A 24,290-nucleotide genomic window follows, 5' to 3' on the forward strand; every position below is an offset into this window, starting at 1 on the left:
TTTCAGAAGCTCTTTAGAGTAAGAGAGGAAAAAAATACAAAACTAAGTCACGGGTGAGAACTGGTGAAGCTTGGGAACTCACAAAGTATGTGAAAAGGAAATGTCAAAAGGTAAAAAGCAATCACAAGTCACTGTGACCTAGCCATGTTTTAAGTCTGAGTTCCGGGCTCAGCTCAAGGATCAAATAGACAGGAACACTGCTCTCTATTCAGGCTTCTTCTGACAATTTTAACAGATGGATAGAACTTCAGTGGGGTTATTTATGTCCCTCACCGTGAGAACCACTACCATCGCCCTGGCTGCAAGGACCACAAGAGGCCCTTGGGCAAGGTTGCTCATATTCAGAATACTACATTAACCAAAAATGGGGGAGGGGTAATGCTTGGCCAGGGTATAAATAATAAAAATAAAAATAATTATTATATGGGTGTTTGGATATGCGCATGCATATGAGAACGGAACTGAAATGTGTTCTGGGTTGTGTTGTTTCTAAGTTTTATGGTATCTGTACTTGTCTTGTATATAGTTTTTATTAAAGGGGGTGAGAAGGCATTTAACTTCCTCTCCAAAGTGATTCTGTTAGATGTCAACTCATGCCCAAATCCAGTTTGATGAAGAACATGGCGATTCACTGTGACCTTTTACATTCCCATGAGCTTTTGTATCAGCTGTTAATAGGGAAAGAACACATTCAAAGGTTCCAATCTCACCTTTTCCACTCTCAGTCCTAAGAAACTTATTTTTAGTCTTCACTTCAGCTCCTTCACAATAGCAAAGCTCATCATTAACAAGCTGTCTCAAACGCTCAGATCTTGCAAAGGAATTTTACTTAGGCAGAAATAAGGAGCATAGGTTTATTCCTAGTTTTCTCCCACGGATATTACATTAAATAATGTTGTTTCTCGTTTGTGACATTGTAAAAATTACTAGTTATTACTAGTTATCCTAGAAGGAAAAACTTTGATCTGAACTGAGATGGTGATCTCAGATCTGGTACTGAAAACAAATTCCTGAGTTGAGATACATCCCGAGAGCTGCCCTGTTCCTTAATTGTAAGTAAAGTATGTCAACCACCATTTGTAAACCACCATATTGTCCTTGGCTTTAGCTGGTGGATCTTCTTTGGGTTCTATGAAAAAAGAAAAGTAGTTCATTCAATGCACACCCCTGCTATATGCCACACAATGAGTATATGCAGAGTGCTAACCAATCCCACTAGGCCTCACATGAAGCTAAAAAAGCACATTCAGCACTTCCTATGAACATAGGAAACAATGGCACATGTGAAACTGCCTTACACTGAGTCAGATCATTATCTAACGCAGCTTTCCCCCATCCTGGTGCTGGACTGCAGATCCCATCATCCCTGACCACTGACCAATGGTTATGGCTGATGGGTTCTGAAGTCCAAAATCATCTGAAGGGTACCAAGCTTGGGAAGCCTGATATAACTCAGTACAGTACTGTTTACTGTGACTGGCAACAGCTCTCCAGGGCCTCAGGCAGATTTCTTTCCAGATCCTGCTACCTGGGATGCTTTTAAAAGATGCCAGGAACCTTGAACCTGGGACTTTCTAGGTGCAAAACAGGTGCTCTCAGGCATGAGCAACGTTATGGGTAGCCAACATTGTAAACTCCAGCTGTTGGGTCTAAACCACAGAGCCTAGGGCTTGCTGATTGGAAGGTCAGCCTGTTGTTCCGTCCCAGCTCCTGCCCCCACCTAGCAGTTCTAAAGCACGCCAAGTGCAAGTAGATAAATAGGTACTGCTCCGGCGGGAAGGTAAATGGCATTTCCATGCACTGCTCTGGTTCACCAGAAGCAGCTTAGTCATGCTGGCCACATGACCAGGAAGCTGTCTGTGGACAAACGCCGGCTCCCTCGGCCCATAGAGTGAGATGAACTCACAACCCCAGAGTGGACCCAACGGTCAGGGGTACATTTACCTTTTTAACTCCCATCAGCCCCAGCTTAGCATGTATATGTTCTTCCTTTGGTGCACTTTGTAGGGAAATATTGGTAGTGGTGGGCAAGCTCTTTCAGGGAAGCTTGTGTACCTTTACTAAAACCTCTCACTGAAGAACCACTGATATGCCCCCCCCCAAAAAATCTGGAGAATCCCAGAACAAAGATCAGCACCCCATCCCAATGTAAAGGCTCCCTCAGTGCTTTTTGTTAAATAGCAGTGGTAATGTTCAAAGGCTCCTTTCTTAGGGCCGGGGTTGCACTGGAAACTCTCTGCCCTAACGTTCAGTGGGTGGGTGGCGAATCATCACCACCTACCTGTTTGGCTAAGGTCTGTGTTCATAAAATTGTACAGTTTGAAGGCACCCCAAGGCTCATCTAGTCTAACCCACTGCAATGCAGGCTTTTGCCCAACCCACGAGCCTGACTCTCTACCAACTGAGCCATTCCAACTCCTTTCATATTGCTCTTAATCAGAACACTAAAAACTCTAGCTTTGGTTGTCTGCAGCTTATTTCCAGCGGGAATTGGTTTCAGTCCATGTTAGGAATTTGTGGGCAGCAACAGAGCTCTTCACAGGTGGCCCTACCAATTCCAGCCTCTGCATAAGGCGCGCAAAGGACCGCTATGCATAGGACAACCCTCCGCCTGGCTGGGCTCAACGTGCATTCACCATTGTTACACACACGGAAAAAGGAAACGCACACACCCCAAGCCAAGCCCTGATCTTCTGAAGAACTGTATACTACAAAACCCGTAAGCACAGCCCCCCATGTTTGGGTCTCGCAGAGGGGCCCAGCAGCGTCCCAGCCAAGGGCAGGTGCGGCGGCGGCGGCGGCAGCAGGGCGGAGACCCTCCCTGCTCGCGGATCGCAGGCCACGCGGGGCTCCTCCCGGGTGGCGCTCTGCACCCGCCTCCCCGCTCCTCCCGCTGCGCTGCCGGCCTTTGTGTTTCCTAAAGGAGGGCCTTGCCCGGATGTACGGAAAGGCACTGACTCATAATCCAGCCGGCATACACGGTAGCAGAGAGAAACCCCGTTTCACTCCCCTCCGGGCAAAGGGAGGAAGCAGCAGCAGCAGCAGCAGGGCGGACTATTGGTCTCGGCCGGCGCGCGCGCGCCCTGGGCGCACGCACCCCGGAACCGTCCCCTGTGCCTCCGCCTCCTTTCGCTGCTTGCGAGTCAGGGCGCGGGCGCGGGCAAGCCTCCCTCTGCCTCCTCCAGCCCGGCGGCGCGCGCACGCACTGGCGTGCACACACACACATACACACACACGCACACCCAGGCACGGCAGGAAAGGCAGCGAGCGCCCCGGCTGCCCCTGCCTCCTTCCTAGCCACCCGCCCCTCTGCTCTCTTCTGGCCGCCGCCGCCGCCTGTCCGTGCGCCTCTTGGCCGCAGAGCAGCTGCACCGGCCTCGGGCCCCGCCTGTCCCTCCCTGGCCACTGGGGAGGCGGCGAGAGCGAAGCAGCCCCGCAGCAGCCGGGTGGGGAGAAAGACTCTCTCTTCTCCCAGGAGCGCCTCCTCCGCGCCCCATTTCTCTAGGCGGAAACATGGGTAAGTCACCTCAAACCTCCCCGGCGGGTCCCCTCGCAGGGCTCGCCAAAGGAAGCATCTCTTTGGGGGGGAGGGAGGTCCGAGGAGGTCGGAGAGTTAAAGGGGCCCGTTGGCGAGAGGAGGGTCCCTCAGTCTTTGAGGGGTGGCCGGGGAAATGGGGCCGGGAGGTTGGAGGAAGTGGGGCGTTCTCCCAACGCCACCCCCTCCCAGGCTCTCCCCAGCGCACGCTGTGTGGCTTCTTAAGGTGCATCCTTTCCCCGTTGTCCTCCACCACCATTATGGGCCACCACCCCATCTCCCCAGTTGGCTTCCCTCTTTCTCGCTCCGTGTCCTACAAGCGGGAGAAGGAAGCGGACTTCAGGCAACTTCCTCATCCGCACACAACCCGGGGATGGAGCTTGGGCTGGGTGCAATGTGCTTCTCTTCTCTTCTCTCTCTCTCCCCCCCCCCCCGCCTTTTCTAATTGATGCTTTCCACCTTCAGCCTCCCAGGGATGTTGCTGTCTTAGGGTACAGCAGGGATAGCAGATGTATAGGAAGCCCATGACGACACAGACTCGGTTCTGATCGAAGTCGTGGCTGCCGGGATTGTTAAAATAAAAGTAGATGCTGGCTTGATTTAGGGTGGGTTGAAATGGATGTTGCCTTCAGTGCATTTCTTGGTCACACCAAATCTGTGTGCCTCGCAATAAGGACCCCATTCTTAACTTAAAATGCACCAGCGGCCTTTCTTAAATATTAAGTTGATGCAGCTCTTGTGATGTTACCAGTAAATCAAGCAGCTTAATTAAGCTGAATATCAGTCTAATAAACTTAACCTCAGATAATTTGGCTTGGTATATCCATAGGCTGGCTTAGTTTCCTCAGAATCAGGTAAATTATCTACGGTGTGTGTTTTGTCACTGTGATAAAGCCAGACTTTGCCGTATCCTTTTAAATATATTCATATTTAATATATGTTACTTGATGCTCTCTTCTGTCTCTTGTAAATCATGGCTTTCTTGTGATGTAAGGCAAGCTGTGGACTTAAGGCTGCAATCTTGCATGAACCTACTTCTAAGGAGGCACACACAGGATTGCACTGTCATTTGGGAAAGTAGTATTAGCATAGAAATCTTCAGAAAACTGTGTTGGTCTTGAAAGTAGTGGGTGTTAACTTGCTCACTCAGCTTTTCTAAGGCCTGGCTCTCCAAACTGCTGATTGCATTGAAGATTTCCTTGGATGGTTTTACCAGCTGAGACATTTGTCTAAAAACATGATATGAGGTCATATGATGCAGCCACCTTGCTGAAGCTAAGCAGGACTAGGTCTGGCCTATGCATGGATGGGAGTCTACCTGGGAATTCTGTGTATATTCCCTTGAGTTCCATGAGGAAAGAAAAACAGGATATAAATATACCAAATGAACCTACTGCTGCCTATGGCCCTACCTTGTTTTCAGACTAAAAGAAAACCATTATGTAGGGTATTATATATCCATTATTAATTTAAATATATAGAAGGGGAAAAGGAATTAACTAGCTAGTTACAATGGGGAAATACTAGTGTCATTGATCTATGGCAGAGATAGTGTTCAAATTGAAAGAACAGGTCAAGATTTGTTACCTTATTTTTTAATAAATAAAACACTGGCATATTTGTGTTGGTCATTGCTGGCACATAGACTGTTTCAAAGGTGGAAAGCATGTAGGAAAGGCCTACCTCTTCTATTTTTAAAATAGAATATTTCTTGCCAGGTAATGTGTAGAGATGGTTACTACTTACAGCAAGCTACCAGGCGACTGGCTATCTGCAAGTCTGTATTAACCATAGCTCAGGGGAATTCTTGGGATATTTTCCAGAGCTTGAGCCTACAGAGGTGGTCTTGGTGTGATGAGGTATGGGATACTTGAACATGCCAGCAAAGAGGATTGGGGAGGAATCCAAGTAAGGCAGCAAGCAGCAATTTAAGCAAAGCAAAAAGAGTACAGAGTACACAGGAACCAGGCAGATATAATAGGGTAGAATTTGGTATAAAACACAGTAGGGCAGTACACCAGTACCCTCTCCCCTTTTGGGGGACTGCTTGACGGAACAGTGAGGTCATGGAAACTATAAACTGGTTTCAATGGGTGCAACAGCTGGAGTCCAGGGTGCTCTTGAATTTCACCAAAGACAGAACCTGTGAAGGAACTCTGGCTCTCCCCCCCCCCTTTTTTTGAGACAGAAGCATTTTCAGAATAGGACAACACATCGCGGCAGATTCTAGCTTCTGTAAATCTTGTGATTACTTATCCATATTATAATTTTGTATAAATAAATAACAATATAGTATAGTGATCTTACCCTTCAGTTTCTAATAAAACCCAAAGGGAGGTTTGCATCAACAACCTAAGAAAGTTAGCAGCATGGGTAAGTTAAGAATAATTTAAAATCCTGGGTAAATAAAAGATCTTCACTTGGTTCTACAAAATGAATGTGTCTGGTGTTGCAAGCAAGTTCTGATTTTTTTACTGCCTGCTGGCCAAAATGGAAACAGGGCATTCTTGGGGTACTCTAGAATTACATGTATACATAACGTACCCTATAAGGGAAGTGAAATGCCAGTCACTTGCCATGCTGGGGTCTTGACAACTAGAGGTATGCATGCTAATGATCTGTGTCTGGCATGGCTAGCAGCAAGTAGTGAAAACTGTTCCAGAGGGTGTTGGAACCTATGCGGTGACATAGCCAGAGTGACTGTACTTGGGAGGCTTTGAACTGGGTATGAATTAAGGCGCCAGACTGGCTTCTTGGTGCAAGCTAGTAGTGAACTGCAAAAAAGCTATTCTGGTATCTGAGATCCACTCACGAGATTTTCGACAGGAGTACAGTGGATTCATCTGCTGTTCCCTGCCAAAATTTCACAGAGTGGAATCATTTTTCTGCTGCTCATCCTTAACGTAGGATTTGAGAGCGAGTCTGGATGCTGCTATAACATCATTGGTAACAATACAGTGTTCCCGAGGCTTTCTTTCCATGTGGGCACACGACTAAGGTTCTTTTGGCTGGCTGTTGGATCTTTTACTGCCCATACTTTCACGATTACATCATTCTTGTTGAGTAAGACCTTCCTGTAAGCTGTATATCTACACGAATGCGTATATTTAACAATGCCTCCTGTTTAAGTGGTTCGGTAACTTGTATCTGTCAAAATTGTGGAGTCTCTTGTCTTTCTCTTTCCCCCCCTCCTCATCACGTTTACCTACTTTGAATTGCAGTCTTAGGTATGCTTACTTGGAAGTTGGGGCCTTTGATTACAATGGGACATGCTTCCACCTAGGTGTGTTTAGAATGGCAGGCTTGGGTTGCAGCATTACATCAGGTTACCTGCCCTTCTTCCCTTCTACCTCCCTTTCTGCAGCACTGTAAGTTTTTTTGGGAAACCTGTAAAGTTGCTGCACACAAAATCATGGTAACAGTTCTATTATTATGAGAGTTATTCTAAGGACATTGCATGTAGCACAGAAGTAGTGGCAGAATAAACATTACCTTGTCATAGGAACACAGGAAGCTGCCTTTCATGTCTGTCTTTCTCTACATCAGGGTGGTCCAACTTTTCATACCAAGTGGGCCACAAGAGTACTCTGACACAGAACCCATGGGCCGCACACTGCCATGCCATGTGAAGGGGGGACGAGGAGTGAGCCCAAAATTTAACACACACACACACCTGGCCCTTCTTCCTCCCCAAAGCTGGTTAAGTGAGGTGCTGGCTTTGGGAAGGAGATGTGAGGCTCTGGCAGGGTCCTAGAGTCCCTCTTCCTCCTTTCCAAAGCTGGGAAAGCATTAACTAGGCTTTGGGAAGGAGACTGGATGACTCTAGGACCCTGTCAGAATTCCATGCCTCCTTCCCAAATCCCAGATCCTCACTTACTTGGCTTTGGGAAGGCCAGATGGCTGCAGGGGGCAGGGGCTGTCAAATATTGCCTCTCCTGAATTTCAGCTGGGCTTCCTAGCCCTACATAGAGAAGCCAGAATTGAACTCTGGGCCTTCTGCATTTGAAGCATCTGCTCTGGCACTGAGAAGAAGTTGGGAGAAGAACTTCATACAGCTATGAACAGAAGGGGTTGTGCACTGTTGGAAGACCACTGTAATCATGAAGGCTGCATCAAGGAAGCAGTGGTGCCGTGGAACGGAGAGCCCACGTAAAGGTTGGCTGTAGAGAAATGACTGCTTAGAAGCGGTCCCCCATCCTTGTCCGTCCGTCCCCCCCCCCCCGCCGCATCCTGGTTTTTGCATAACGTACACACATCGTGATTTGCGGTCTACGGCCAGGTCAAAAATCATGAAACCGATATCACAATATGGACTTCAGGCTGGTTTTGAACGATATATTGTCCAGCCCTATTCCCAGCACACACAAACTCTTGGTTTTATTAGCAAAGCCAATGTAACCCCGTCGGTCCCGTTATATTTCACTCTGGTTCCACAGCCATTGCACCACTTCCAGAAGGCTTATTTTCTGAAGTGTTGCTATTATGCATTTCATTGGGAGGGGAGGAGAGGAGGGAAGGGTTGAGTGAGAGGAGGGGTAAAGAGGACAGAAAAGGCCACTTCTTAGTTGGCTGTAGGTGGTTCTGCAAGCATCCCTGCTGTTACTGAGGAAGTCACCATAATCAAAGCTTGAGTGCCTGTACAGTTGGCCTCATTTTCTGTCAGCAGGGCACTCACCAAACTTTGCAGAACCATCTCTCTTTGAAGACAAGCCTTTCATAAGAACTATTTTTTAAAAAAAAAACACCTAGCAAATTGTAATGACTTTTCTGTGCTCGATAATTGTAGTATGAAGCTTTTGAGGTCTATGTAGCAGCTTTCATGTTAATCTTCCTCTCTGCTCTTTACAAGGTTTATTTTCTGCACTTTATAACAGTTGGAAAGCCTGAGAAATAATATATTGAGGGTGTTTTTTCCCTCCAGTACTAGATGTTCTTTGTGAGCTCCTACCCACTTGGTAAATCATGTCAAAGAATCAAACATTTGCTTCTCTGAGCACTAAATTGCTAAGTCAGTTTCATGATTAAATGTTTTGAATCTTCTACCCCTAAGAGGGTCATGTATGCAGTTGGGTTTCATATAGACCTTGTAAACATTAATGTTATAAGATGTATGCCATTAATATATGTACATAGCAGTGTGTGGGAGCTCTGCAATTGTAATGGGTTGCCTGTCACTTACTTAAAGCAATTTTTCTGGAAGTGACTTTCTGAGGAACTGAGATTTTGTTTCTCTTGAAATTTTTGGCCTGAAAAATATTATCTATAGATATATATATATTCAGAACTGTATTTCAATATGCCAATTTGTATGATTCATTGAATTCATTTGCAATTATTATACAATGTGACAAAGGTTGAATATCTTGCAGTTGGACTTAGGACAGATTTTCAAAAACAAAAACCACTCCGTTACCTTTGGTGAATTCAGGTGTCACAACAGAAGTTTCCATTCAGGCCATTAGTAGTACTCAAATACTTAATGGTTTTATGTGTAAATGGGCTAGCAGCTTTTATGGATGTGTTTTCATGCCTGTATCATATAGCATGGTATCCAGCATCAAATTAGCTGATGGAACAGGGCTTCCGCTGCACCCAGCTGTGGGGTGGAGAGGAAGCAGAATGTTGCCCTCATGGATTAGGCTATGTTGCAAAGTGTCTGCATCTGGTCTTTAACATTTGCTGCTGGTTTGCTGGACATTTTATTAATTTTTTTATTGATGTTGGTGGAAATTTCATTACAAACTAGACTTCAGTAGACTCACTCTCTCCCCCCCCCCCAATGGATCATGTATTGTTCTGAACCCCTGGTCTACCTGGCAGCAAGTCAGTATGTCAAGTCCAACAAGACCAGGGTCAATCCGCACAAGCAAAGTCAAAGGTCAGGAAACACAGTCCAGGGTCAATCCAAGTAGGCCAAGTCTGAAGTCCAGCAGTCAGGATCCAGTCAAATCCGAACCACAGTCCCATAAAGTCCACCAACATGGCCACTTCAGCAGACACAGCACCTCAGCTCTGGTTCCTTTTTCTACTTTGTTTGCTGATTGCAGCAGCTGGGCTTGATGAGGCATGTAGCCCTCACCTGTCCTGAGCCTACTCCAGCTGAAGAATCACACCTCTCCTCCCAGAGCTAGCGAGCCCCACCTGGCCAACTAGGGAGCTGGACTGTGGGCCCTTGCCTGCCTCAGCCTCCTAGAGCACCCCTGCCACTGCTCTCTACACCTCAGTGCCCACTATGGAGACAGGGGCCCCTCTGATGATGGGTCCTGCTGCTCTGGTTACTGTGCATTGACCTCCATCCCCTCACCATCTTCCATCACTCTGTGAGTACTTTCTTCCTCATCCCCTGCTTGCCCCGAAGTGTCCCAGTCGCAGCTACTGCCATCGCTGGGATCCTCTTCCTTCTCCCCATTGTACTGCCAGTTCATGACATGCATAAGCACTGGCCTATATGGTGGTAACAATGATAAAATATATTGTTTATGGGGGGAAGTGCAGGTAGGGGAAAGCATATTTCAGGAATAATAGCGTGCAATATACTGAGATTTCAGTTCTCGGGTTGCTTGGCTTTATATGGATTTAGGATCGTTGAGTTTTCAAATCTGTTAATAGCTTGGAGTTCCTTTTTTATGTGTTAAATACTTCTAGTCTAAAAATGTGTTAATAAAAAAATAGGACCTTGTCCATTGAGAAACCAAATTGGTGTCTCCATGGAGTGCCAAGGTCCCTGTCAAATGATCAGACTTGTGAGGCATCAAAAAAATCTATGCAACAAAGGCATTTGGGGCTACAGAGTATATTGTTATTTTTCTGTTTTGATATGATTGAAGATGCAATAGAAGTGCATCTTTTGTTGTATTGCTGTGTTCTTGGTTTTGGAGGCTTTGGGGCTGAAAATAGGATAATAAATAATTGTAGTTTAGAAAAACCGTGAGTGAGGGGCGTATAAATAACAGCTGATAAGGGTGCATAATGATACACAGTGTAGTAGAGAATATGGAAAGGGATAAATTTTAGAACCTTCATCATAATACTAGAACTCGGGGCTATGTTGAGAGAATCAGGGTAGACAACTTCTTCGCCCGGTGTGCAAACGTCCTGCTCTGTCAGGACATAGTGAGGCCCATCAGCGTGGCTTAAAAAGAGGCCAATTTATGGAGGATAAGGCTATCAAGAGCTAGTGGACATGGTGGCTATGTTCTGCTTCCACTGTTGGAGGCAGGGTGCATAGGGGATGGGGGTTGTGCTGTTGTTGTCCAACCCTGCTTGAGGACTTCACACAAACATCTAGTTGGCCACTGTGATAACTGGATCCTGGACTAAATTGCCAGTTGGCATGATCCAGCAGGATTCTTAGTAACATGGTGTTGCAGACGATAATGATAAATGTTTCTGTTCTCCCATGATTGCTGGGGGGGGGGGGTGGAGACTGAAGCAAAAAAGGAAACTTGCTTAAGGGCACCTAGTGAGTTCATGGTTTAAATGGGCTTCATAGCTCATGTTTAGGGGCAACTCAACAAGGAATTTCTCCTTTGCAAGCCCCATTTGAAATGATTTATCAGTGATTTATGTACAAGTAGCAGCAGGGGAATCCTTAAAAATATTGTATCTTCCTCTGTATGCAAGGTGCTTTTTATTTGTATACCATATTGATTTTGGTAGGATAATCTTTGTGGCTTAGATGATCTTGTAGTTGAAAGTATAACTCTTCACCTAAATCTTTCATTATTATTCTTTCAGCATGTAGCATCAGACACTCTAGGTTCAGCAATAAACAGACATCAAGCAGTGATGTGGGTTTAATGAAAAAGATTCCAGAAATGTTCTGATGCCCTGGAAAGTGATCTAATCTAGTATATTTATTTCACTTTTGCTTAGTAAAGAAAGCTAGACACTTCAAAACTGCCATACTTGTCTAATGCTGTATTTGCAAGTAATAATTTGTAATTTCTTTCCGAGGAAAAATAAAGCACTGGAATTTTTTCTGCCCACATTGCTGATATCAACTTTATTGCACAAATGTTTTAAACAAGTTACTGGCTTGCTCTTTTCACCTACTGCAATGCAAAATTATTAGTCCTGACAGGGAAATGCTTCCATAGATAGATCACTTCAACCTCTAACTCACTTACATTACTTATATCTCTACATTTCATTCTTTAACACTCATTTAGCACTCTTAAGGCTTATTTCACTATAATTTTGTCAAACTTTCTCTGTATTCAAATAGACTTAAAACCTGAATACCTAACAAAACACAGTAACACCAACAGTATAATGCAGGTATATTAAGAACTTATTCATGAAAGTGCAGATGTAGTAGAAACTTGTATTACGTGTTTGAACTGCATGGGTTTTAAAAGGAATAGAATGACTCTGCATAAACTCTGGCTGAGTTGAACTGTAGCTCTTTGTTAACATTCTTATATAATTATTCTATACTTTTAATAATAAAAAAGATTTAAAAAATAACTTTCTGGAATAAAAAGAACCCAAAAGGTTTAACTGCCCACCTAAGTGCAAGCAGAGAAGAAACCTTATAGATTTTCCCAGGAGGAAAGCGTTGGGTCAAGATTTCCGAAACTTGGGTCTCTAGTTGGTTTTGGACTACAACTCCCAGTATCCCTAGCTAGCAGGACCAGTGGTCAGGAATGATGGGAATTGTAGTCCAAAAACAGCTGGAGACCGAAGTTTGGGAAACCCTGATCTAGGTGCTACCTTAAGGAAGACCTTGCCTTCAGTGCCCACTTTTAATACTTCTGACAAAGGTGGTATAAATGTAAACATGTGACTTGCACCTCTGCAAATGTATTTTGTCCATGACTTTAGGAGATTTAACTTAGATATGTACTTTAAGCATTTATTCGAATCAAAATATGACCCTGCTTGTTTTTAAAAGTTGCTGTCCAGTTGACCTTGTAGCATGGCCAGCTAGTTCTATATGTAGCTGCATATTAGCATCTATACTGACTTCATTTTTTCACTGCTTTTTGCATGCTGTGATTCCTTAAATAATAATTTGTTCTGCTTTTCTCCTGAACTATGCTGTTTCTTCCTTCACACCCTATTGTAGATTGTTTGCTCCCAGGTTGTAAGATAAACGCAAGTGGTTGAACCAGGAATTTCCTTCCACATAGTCAGAAGTAATTGATTGCTACTGCAGAGCTTGTCTTCCATTCTAAAATGGAAAAGTTACAAGAGATGCTGAGGGCCATTTCCAATGTTATTCAACACCTCCATTCTAAATGTGTTTTGTTGGAAGGAAGTGCATTACTTTCAGGCAGGTGCAATTTAGCATCACAGCCAAAGGTATTTGATAAACAGCACAGCATTAAAAAAAATCTCAAGGTGGCTTAGAATTAAAAACAAACCACAGTCCAAGAAACACTGTGAATTCATTAACATCTCAAAAATAACACCGTGATAGCACAATGGGAAAAAAGAACCATAGCAAGCAATGTTGAAAATGAGGGTACCAAAATCAAACCATACCTGTAAAAAGTTCCCATACTTCTTCCCAGATAAACATTTTTATTATATTTTAATGTTTTAGGTAAGCTGCTTTGATTCCCCCCCCCCTCAGGGTGGAATATAAATAACAGTAAATAAGTTAGGTGAATATTGTCTAGCTCTCAGCCCAAGATCCACTGAGAAGAAAGATCTGTGGAAATTTCTCTGAACAACACGAAGAAATGCGCTGCACTGTCTGTTGTCTTTCTTTGTCATAGGGATAATTAGAAGGAACTAGAAGAAGGGTCATGGAAGGGAGGTTTGTCTGAGAATCTAGCAAGATGCTTGACATGATGGTTGCCACACACCATTGACAACATAGGGTAGTTCTTATAGGAAAGTGTCCATTTTAGCTGGAGACGTGATGGTGCCACCTTCCTCCAAACATCTCCCCTTCCATTCTCATTTCATGGACCTCATGACATTCCATCATAAACCCTAGGCTGGCTTCCTGTCCACTTTCAGATCTTGCACAGATTCCATTCAGGGTTTCGTTTTTCTTAATCAAAAATAGTGATTGCACTCTCTAAAAAACAAAAACCCACCACAAATTTTTGAATTCGTTTATTTATTTATTTTGTATACCAACCTAAGATCAGGGTGGTTCACAACTTAAAATCACAGTATTATTTTAAAGGAAATACTGTGCTAATAAAGACAAAGACAACCCAATAAATCACCCCTTCTGTTGCACATTTAAAAGGGCATCAGATGTCAATCAACGAAAAGCATGGTTAACAAGGAACATTTCCGCCTGGCGCCTAAAGGTGTATAATGTAGGTGCCAGCTTAACCTCTCTGGGGAGAGCATTCCACAAACGGGGAGGTCTGATCGTTTTCCACATTTATTTTTCCATCTATAAGATGCCCCCATGTATAAGACGCCCCCAATTTTTGGACATTATTTTTTAGGGGGGAAACCTAGTCTTATACATGGAAAATACGGTATATATTTTTTGAAAGTAGAAATAAAAAAATTCCTTCCAGTAGCACCTTAAAGACCAACTAAGTTAGTTCTTGGTATGAGCTTTCGTGTGCATGCACACTTCTTCAGATACACTGAAACAGAAGTTGCCAGATCCTTCTATATAGTGAGAAGGTGGGGAGGGGTGTACTTTTGAAAGTAGAAACACTGATACTCTCTGAATCACCTGAAAAGGCCTTGTGGTAGCTTTTAGTTCTGCAGTGTATTGGTTTAAATGGTTTAAATTGGGTTACCTTCACATGAGCAATGGTCTTTATTTAGATGTTATTAAATGAATGCTTTTCGGTACTGTCTGGTACATACTCTTGTACTTTTATGTTTTGTAACACAGATTTTGGATTCTGCAAAATCCCTACAGTTCTATCCCAGCGTTTTCTGTGGTGAACCCATAGCAAGAATAGACATGGCTTAGTACAGGAGTGTCCAGCATGGTGTCCTTCAGATGAAGTTGGGTTCCCAATTCCCATCACCCCCAGCCAGCAGGGGCAATGGAGAGGGATAGTGGGAGTTGTAGTCCCAACAACATCTGGAGGGCACCAATTACTAGAAACATTTTAAATACCACATGAACTATATGACCATGTGATATTCCTGCTTAAATCCCAATGTTGGCTTCCTGTCTTGCCCAAGTTTTGTTTTGTTTTTTGTTATTTTCCTTCAAAACCCTCTATGGCCCTGTTTCCCCCGTGACTTTTCTTCCTCCAGCGGTGCTGCAGTCAGCCACCCAAATGTTTGCTATATCCTCTGATTTACTAATCTGAAGATTTATACTCCACCTTTCAATCACATGATTCTCAAGGCAATCTATGACTAATTGTTAATAACACAACCCCTTCCCGAAACTCACACATCCCCTGCAGTAGTCCTTTGGCTGGTAGATGGACCCAATTCACACTTCCTTTCAGTTCTTCAGTCCCAGGTCAGCTAGGAGTGGGGGCCAGGTGTGGGGTTTTTTTAGCAAGGAGGTGGGAAGCAAACTCCCCGCAGCTTCATCTTCTCAGTGCAATAGGTGTGTCCAATGGATGACTCTCTCTTATTGACCCTGATGCCTGGAGCTGCTTCTCACAAACCCCCCTCAATTCTCCTTCACCTAATTTCATCAAATCCTTCCTCAAAATCCACCTTTTCTTTGATGCTTTTGGCAGAAGTGCTTACCCTTCAAACTCTACTGTAACCAAGGCTGTGTATAACTGAAATTCTTGCCATTTTTTGGCGTATTTTTGCTTTGTGTACTCCTTCCCCTCTCCTGTTGTCTTCTTTTGTGTTGATTTCTTGTTTTTTTAAAAGCTGCCTCTCGTAATTTATAAAGTGCTGTGTCTGTGGATGATGCTATATGAATAAATAAAATAATGGAATCGGTTTGGTCTCCATTGGGGAAGAAGCAAGAGAGAACAAATGGAATAAGAGAGCAAAGTTGTGGTGATATAGAAAGGAGACGAGAAACAACAGTGTAAGGGAAAGAAATCTAATGGGCAAATGGTTTAGTGGAGCAATGAAAGAACACAGTACGCTTAAATAAAAGCTGAAAGATAAATTAAAGTTATGGAGGATTCTGGTACACTAGCTAGAACACGTACTCTCTCTGCCTCTTGAGTAAAATTAGGACACCTTGGTAGAGAGGTAACCGTGTAACACATAGACCTATGGAGCAGTAGTTCAGTAGATTCATTTTTATAGCAGTTCCTTCCTGTGTCCCTCATAAAAAATACCTTGGTAATGCCAAATGAAATGGTAAGTTGTTTTCATACATAAGAGCATGTGGCAACATTCAAGAAAGGGAAAGCCATTTTTGTGTACCCGTGTATATTACAATAGCCAATAGTTCCTGGAAATTAACTTCTTAAATAGGTTGAGAATGGTTGTTTGCAGGGGTTGGGTCAAATTCGCCTCCCCGTTTCTCCTGTGACCACCATGTGAAGCCAGGTTGCAGCTGTGCCGCTACAGAAATCCCCCCAGGTGGCTGTTTGTATCACTCCCCAAACTATTAACACCTCCTAAATTCAAAAAGTAGGGACAGTGATTGTCCAATACAAGAATATACGGACTAACCCTAATAATCAGTAGTAATGATATTTAACCAATAATAACAATAATTATTTATTATTTATATTTATACAATAATTTAAATATCTGCTTAGAAGTAAGTCTTATTGAGCTCAGTGAGGCTTATCCGCAGGTAAGTGGATATAGAATCCTAGCCCAATACTGTGCTATTGTAGAAGTTACCTGTAAGTAATGCCTTAGTATACATTAGAGATTTTTCTGGCATTGTATTAATCCTTGTTTAAAAATAGAAAAACTCTTGCGTGAAGGATGATGGTGGGACCATATGTCCTACAGGTGCTGCAGGTTATTTCTGTGTATTTTTCAGTGTGTCTCTCTTTTAAAAAAACACCATTGTAACTATAAATAAAAACAGTTTTAGCAATTTTATACCTGGCGGGGGGCATTGTAGGTTCTTCCAGTTGGGATGCACACTTCAGAAAAGGAAATAGCAATAGACTTCTCTCTACATCGTGCCCACTGTTCTACCTGTAGATTGCGAGACTTTACCTGGGATCTTCTGCCTGTGAAGCTAGGAGTCTGCCACTGAGCTACTAATCTTGTATATATTTGAGTAGAAGCATAAGAGTCTTTTATTGTACAGGGGCTGGAAAGCAGCAATGGTGTGCTAGCAGCCTGGCAAAAGAAAAAGAAGAAGAGGAGTTTGGATTTGATATCCCACTTTATCACTACCCTAGGGAGTCTCAAAGCGGTAAAAGAAAGAAAAAGACTCTAAGAAATGGGAGGTGGGGGTGGCAGATGCTTGTGAAATCTACCCAGTTGGAGAAGCACTACTGCTGCCTCTTTAAGAGAAGATGCCTTAGCAAAAATGCCTACACAGGTAGAATTCCATTAGTATTTGCAAATGCAATTCTAGTCTTTTGGTGGCAATTTATCCTCTTTTAAAAGGCCTCAAACCACCATTTTCTGTGCACATAGAGCTCTCCCATTCACATCAATGGCAAGGCAACTGCATTTCCAGCTCCTTATTAGTTGTGTGCATTAGCTGCCTCTGATGCATGTGAGTGGAAAGGGAAATCTTTAATATGAAAAGGAGTTATGTGTGGTTAGTGAGGATCACTTGCAGAACTCTGAACTGTGTTGGGTTTTTTATATGCAGTATAAGAGATAACTGCTCACTTTTGTTCGAAATAGGGTAAAAGTGCTGCAGTTGAGGCCAGGGAACTGAGTTTTTAAAACCCAAAACATAAATAATGAAAATAGAATTTTTCTTTTCCAAGGTCACAAACTCCTAATTTTCAGCTTTGCAATAAATTAATATATTGCAGGCCAATTTTGTGCATGTTTACTTAGAAATTATTTCTGTTGTGCTCAGTGGGGCCACTCGCAGATAACTGTATTGGAACTACGTAACTTAAACTGTGTATATATGAAATTGTTTTTAAATATTTGTATTGTTTTTATAGGTTGAAATGTTTTTATTGGTGTATATAAGGAATTGTTTGTGTACTTTTCTCATTCTGTTTGTTTTATAATTGTATATTTTACAACTGTAACCCAGCCTGGGGCCTAACGGTAAAGGTCAGGTAGGAAATAAAATAAATAAGCATGTATATGTTTGGAGATGGGATGGGATGACTCTGGAGGTTTTAGAATGAAAGTGTGTAAACTCCCTGGTAAATTATTACTCTATTTTGAAGAACTCATATTAAAACCTAGAGACTTCCAATACATCTTACAGCGTATTTAACAATGAAGACATCTCTGGGTTTACTTTATGGTGTACAGAAGCCTTATGCAATTTTAATTAGTTCTCTCATGCACAGGTAAGAACCCTTCAAAATCAGAATGCATAGAAGGAGTATATTGTCAGATTAATAATACAAGACTCAGCCATGCTATCTGATTTAGTCAGAACTCCTTATTGATTTTAACAGAGAACTTGCTTAAAAATCAGTGGTGTTGTATGGACCTTTGGTAATTTTTCTCTGAAAAAAAATGCCACAAATTTAGCACAAAGAACACCTTAGAAATATTTCTACAGACCGTAATGGAAAGAAATATACAGTACAATAGTCGGTTGATATCTGCCTGTCTCAGGAGACAATGAAATAATAATAATAATAATAATAATTAATATACCCTGCCCATATGCTTGGCTTGCCCTAGCTTCTCTGGGTGGCTTCCAGCAAAAATACAGAGGGAAAGAAAAAGAGTGAGGAAGAAGGGGGGGGGGGAATCAAACATTAAAAACTTCCCTATACAGGGCTGTTTACAGATGGCTTCTAAAAGTTCTGTAGTTACTTATTAACTGACATCTCCTTGACATCTGCCAGGAGGGTGTCCCACAGGGTGGATGTGACTTCTGAAAAGGCCTTCTGTCTGGTTCCCTGTAATTTTTCTTCTCACAGTGAGGCAAGCGCTAGAAGGCTCTCAGAGCTGGATCTCAGTGTCCAGGATGAACGATGGAGGTGGAGATGCTCCTTCAGGTTTACAGAGTGCGCATTTGGGAGTGTAGTGAAACCATTGGAGAGCTACAGATGGGGCGTTAGGGAAGGGGCAGTATTGACTGCTGGGGGACATGTGATGCTTCTTCTGGGGTGGTATGACCACCTTTGGTCCCCACTCTCACCTCTCACCTGTGGCTCCTAGAACTTGGCAGCAGCCACACCCCGGAAATGCCTTTGACCGGCTGGCTAAACAGTACAATAGCATAGATGCATGCATTTATTTCGGTGTGTCATCTTAAAAGTGCTGATGATATGTTTCTGTTCTGAGAAAACAGAATAAGAAGCATTATATTTATATATATATAGAGAGAGAGAGAAGCCTTCTACTTGTTCAGTCTTTGCAACCATGCGTTATACTTAGAGTAGATCCACTGAAATGAGTAGCTCTAAATTAGTCATGTCCATTAATTTCAGTGTGTATAGGTACGACTACTCTATGTCTAACATTGGGCATATGCAGTTGTTTCTAAGCTATTATGTTCCCTCCAGATGAGTCTTAGACTTTGTTGAATTTCCAGGAAAAGGTAAGCTTTCCAAATGTGTAGCAATTGATACAAATTGATTTATATGTGTCTTCATAATTTCCCTTATAACAAGAGAGTTTAGTCAAAGAGGCTCTTTAGGCCTAGCTCACAGCTGTGCTACTGGGTTGATGGGACTTGTAGGCCAAAACATCTAGACTGAGGGCACCAGGTTAGGGAAGGCTGGCCTAACACCACATTGTTGGAGGTTATTTTTTTAGCTCTACTCTGTTCATGTAGGCAGCCAGCTTAAGAACTTTTAAGTTACGCATTATCTCTGGCATCAACTGTGTCGCCCTCAGCAGCTGCTTGGTCTTGCCTACAAAGCAGAACCGGCCTTGGACCTAAGATATTCGGAGATTTTTAGGCTTAAATCAGCTGATTACATTAGGCCAGAGGATTTTAGGAAGACAGCCGAGAATGGCGTGTGTGTGTGATACAAAGAAGGAAAGCCCTCATAGAGTGGGGAAGTAAACAGCAGCATGAAGATCTTGAGATAATGGCTTTTCCAGCCTTCAGATGATGATAAAGTCGTGTATTCCCAGAGGGCTGAAGGAGCCCACCAGGTTCACTGAACAAAGTCTATTGAATGACACATTTCTGAGGAATGTAGCTGTTTAGAGTTGGAAAGAATTGAGGTGGAAAAGAGTAAAGAATTCAACTAGCAAAATCAGAATTGGTACTGAAAACGGTATAGTTATCCTATCTGAGTATTTGTCCTTTCTGATGAATAGTCAGATTCAGATATTTACATCCTTGGTAACTTTGACAATTTCAGCTGGCTGCATGGAAATTTTCAACACAGTACTCTTTAACTTCTTTATATTTGAGATTTTCATAATTAAAACCATCAATATCCAATAAAAGGCACTCAGCTGAGGGTAGATTAATACTGTACCATATAAAATCCAAGATGAAATGTTAATAAAAATGAAATCACCATACTTTATCAGAACTGTCAGCATTAATTCTAATCTTGTTTGCAGAGCAAATATTGCGGCAATGCATTGAGATTTCTTTGCGGCTATACTTAATTGTTCTGACATAAGGTATTGGGGGGGGGGAATAGAAAGGGTAAGACACTTAATGAGGAAGCTTCTCCATTCTCCCAAGATGTTAAGAGAAGATTTGTTTACCTGTGGAGATAGGCACTAAAGTTTCTAGTATAAATTAATGGACTGTTTGAACTGCAGTTAAAAGAAGTATGGGATTCAAATTGTTTAGTTGCATTTCAGTTTCAAAATCAAATTAATGTAGGGCAATATGGGAAAGAGAGAAAATGTAGTTCCCTGCACTGAGGTGACACAAATCCTCTAGTGTAGACATCTTATGAAAAAGGACACATAAGATGTTCATCAGACATAATAAGCTTTCTACTTCCCTGAATAGACATTAGGGAAGGCTGAAGACTTCTTACTTGAGATCTGCACAGGGAAAAATTTTTCACAGTTGACTAGTCTTAAAGAGCATTGAAAATCCAGGAATTTTGCAGTGAAAAAGTGGCCCTCCCCCCAGTAAATTATAGAATTGTGAGCCAGCTCATATAAGCAGGTCTTGAGTTTTGAATTATTTTATATGTAGTCTTACCAAGTCTTGGATTATATGATAGTATAATTGTAAATTTATGACTTACTGATTAATTAAAGGGTTCTGTTGGATCCTGATAATTTACAGAAGGAATTTATAATGCCAATGGACTATTATATCTGTAATAGCATGAATTTATATCCACATTTAAGGGCATGCCACAAGGCTGTACAGTAGAAGTTCCACCAGCGTTGTATCTGACACCGGGTAGGGAAATCTGTCCTTGACGAACATGGGTCAGTCTTGTGTGTCCTTGCATTGAAGACACAACTGAGCTCAAGAGTCTGTTTGAAACATGTGGTTAGAAAGACGACATGCTCCCTTTTTTTCTTTGGGCACCTAGAGAGGTACTGCATGCAAGTACCGCATCCACAAAAGGTGTATACAGTGGTACCTCGGGTTAAGTACTTAATTCGTTCTGGAAGTCCGTTCTTAACCTGAAACTGTTCTTAACCTGAGGTATCACTTTAGCTAATGGGGCCTCCCGCTGCCACCGGAGCACAATTTCTGTTCTCATCCTGAAGCAAGGTTCTTAACCCGAGGTACTATTTCTGGGTTAGCGGAGTCTGTAACCTGAAGCATCTGTAACCTGAAGCATATGTAACCCGAGGTACCACTGTATGTATTTTCACCCACATCTGAAAACTAATTACAGTCATACCTTGGGTTACAGACGCTTTGGGTTGCGCGATTTCGGGTTGTGCACCTCGCTGAACCCGGAAGTACCGGAACAGGTTACTTCCGGGTTTCAGCACATACACAGAAGCGCTAAATCACGCATGCACAGAAGTGCCGAATCTCCTGAATTGTGTATCTTGTTAGATTGCATATATATTTTTGAGGAGTGTGTGTGGAAATGACTCATTTGAAAGTGATCTGGATTTGATACTGTAAGCGACTCAAAGAATCTACTTCCTCTCTTGTTCCTGTCATTTTGCCTTCTTAGAGCTTGAGCTTGATTTCTACTTTGAACCTAGATCAGGACAAAGCGCCATCTAGAATTATAGAATTATAGAATTATAGAATCGTTGAGTTGGGAGGGACCATAAGGGTCATCTAATCCAACCCCCTGTGATGCAGGAATCTTTTGCCTAACACGGGGCTCAAACCCATGACCCTGAGATCAAAAGTCGTGTACTGACTGAGCCATCCAACACATCTAGTCCAGCGTCCTGTTCTCACAGTAGCCAGCCAGATGCCTGTGAGAAGCAGGACATGAGCACAGCAGGGTTTCTTCCACTACTAGCAACTAGTATTCTGGTACTAGAAGTACTGTGTAAATATGAGGCTTAAGTTTTTTAGAAGTACAGTGGACGCTCGGGTTGCGAACGTGATCCGTGCGGGATGCACGTTCACAACCCACGTCTGCGCACACGCGGGTTGCGATTCAGCGCTTCTGCACATGCGTGACCGCCAAAACCCGGAAGTAACCCGTTCTGGTACTTCCGGGTTTCGGCGGTCCACAACCCAAAAAATCCCAACCTGAAGCGGCTGTAACCCGAGGTATGACTTTGCTGTATGTTTCTGTGCATCTGTTCAACACATTCAAGAGATGAACAGCGAATATGATAATTCTGTGTTGAATACTGTATTTAGCACCTGTCTAGTGGGTGATAACATCAGCGTTCACAGCAGAAATTGCAGAGGGAAGTTGGGCACATAAGGAAAGCAGGAAAATCTATTAGATATGTGAGCAAATAGAGGATATATATTTTTGATTGCTACAGTTGGTAGACGTTAGCAGATGTGTCTCATCTTGTTTTGTGACATTGTTTACACTTTCTTTGGTGTAAACCAGGGCATATTTTCACAAGTGAATGTTAATAGCCATTTGGAAGCCATGCATGTCAGTTTTCAAATGTGACTGCTTTGAACTGAGAAAGCTACACTAGTCGGCTATTTTGTGTTAGACCAGGGGTCAGCAAACAGGGGCCGGTACACTGTCCCTCAGACCTTGTAGGGGGGCCGGACTATATTGGGGGGGAATGAACTAATTCCTATGCCCCACAAATAACCCAGAGATGCATTTTAAATAAAAGGACACATTCTACTCATGTAAAAACGCTGATTCCCAGACCACCCACGGGCTGGATCTAGAAGGCGACTGGGCCGGATCCGGCCCCCAGGCCTTAGTTTGCCTACCAATGCATTAGACTGACACCAACTTAAATCACAAGTTCAGCCAGTGTTCTCATTAACAGCATTCCTTAAAATCCTGGTTGAATGGGAACCCTGGTTAGCATTAGCTGTTGTTGAGACAGGTGCCTCAATCACAATAAATGGAAAGAAGCAGAGCTTTCATGGAAGGGAACATGTGGTCTTGTCGCCAGCTCCCTGCTCTTATAACAGAGCAGATGAACTTCTGCAACCAGATAATGCAAATCAGAAAACTTTGCAGCAGTATTGTGCACAGACATTTGTAGGGACCAGATTTATGGGTGGGGGGAGCACGCAGGCTGCAGGAGGAGAAAAAAAAATACCTCCATCCATCTTTCACTGATGGATTCCTTCCATCAGCAGATGAACACTATTAGGTACTAGGCTATGTTTGCATGTTAGATATATAATGTAAATGCCAAGTATTTGAATTAATGATGTTACTAATGTGACAGCTTCATTATAATGAGGTTTCATATTTCCCTTTAACCGCGCCACCTGGCATTCATAAACTCAACTATTTGTGATCTACATTGTGGCAAACAAGAAATTTTGACGGGACTTAAAGTATTTGAGAACTCGGAGTTAGACAGAATTGAAGTCATTCTGGTTGCGTTTTACTTTATATGGTCCATTGCCAACTGCACCAATTAGGATTTCCTTAACAAACTTCAGCAGGGAGACTATTATTAAATGACATCTCAGAGATCAATGCTATCGCTTGACCGTTCCATAGTCTCCTAAGAGTTCTTGCATATTTATTCTGGAATAGATTGAATGGCATGTTGTTGGTATTGATGTGACCTTCTCATGCTCCTTTTGATATGGAAGGTCTTTTTCTGCTAACATCAGATGATTTGTGTTTCAAGAGGAGAAATCAGAAATGGTCATTTGGCTCAGGAATGATGAACATGTGTCCCTTCATATATTGTTGGACTTTAGCTACTACCTTTGGCCATTCTGACTGGGACTGATTTTATTTTACGATCATTTAATTTAAAAGGGTTAGTGCTTCTTGCTGCTTGTTAACCAGAAGGTTGGTGATTTGAGCCCACCCAGAGATGGCTGTGGGCAGGATTTCTGCATTGCAGGGGGTTGGACTGGATGACCCCTGGAGTCCCTTCCAACTCTACAGTTCTATGCTTCTGTATCCCATCACAGCACACAAGCAGCCATCCATCCAGACACTGACTAAACCGAGACCTGCCTGGTTTCAACTAGGCAGTAGCCTCCAGACCAGGCACCCCCGAACTCGGCCCTCCAGATGTTTTGGGACTACAACTCCCACCATCCCTAGCTAACAGGACCAGTGGTCAGGGATGATGGTAATTGTAGTCCCAAAGCATTTGGAAGGCCGAGTTTGGGGATGCCTGCTCCAGACCATACCCAGATTGGAGTTGAAGTCAAACAACATCTGGAGGCACATCCTTCATTTAGCCCATATAATTTTGTCTTAGGTGGAGCTGTTGTTCCAGTTTTAAAGGC

General features: G+C 42.9%; 1 protein-coding gene across 8 annotated transcripts in view; it reads left to right on the forward strand.

The window, feature by feature from the left end:
* The first annotated feature begins 2,807 nt into the window (after positions 1–2,807).
* RAP1GDS1 (Rap1 GTPase-GDP dissociation stimulator 1) overlaps positions 2,808–24,290 on the forward strand; it is a 92,316-nt gene continuing 70,833 nt past the window's right edge. For 3 of the 8 annotated variants that reach the window (XM_083458775.1, XM_083458777.1, XM_083458779.1), the window contains exon 1: positions 2,808–3,517. In XM_083458775.1, coding sequence (XP_083314901.1) covers positions 3,514–3,517 — 4 coding nt within the window. In that variant the 5' untranslated portion in view covers positions 2,808–3,513. The remainder of the gene's footprint in view (positions 3,518–24,290) is intronic. The other 5 variants (XM_083458774.1, XM_083458776.1, XM_083458778.1 and 2 more) reach the window with 3 other exon arrangements.

Source organism: Podarcis liolepis (assembly GCF_965112155.1).
Source record: "Podarcis liolepis genome assembly, chromosome: 9".
NCBI lineage: Eukaryota > Metazoa > Chordata > Lepidosauria > Squamata > Lacertidae > Podarcis > Podarcis liolepis.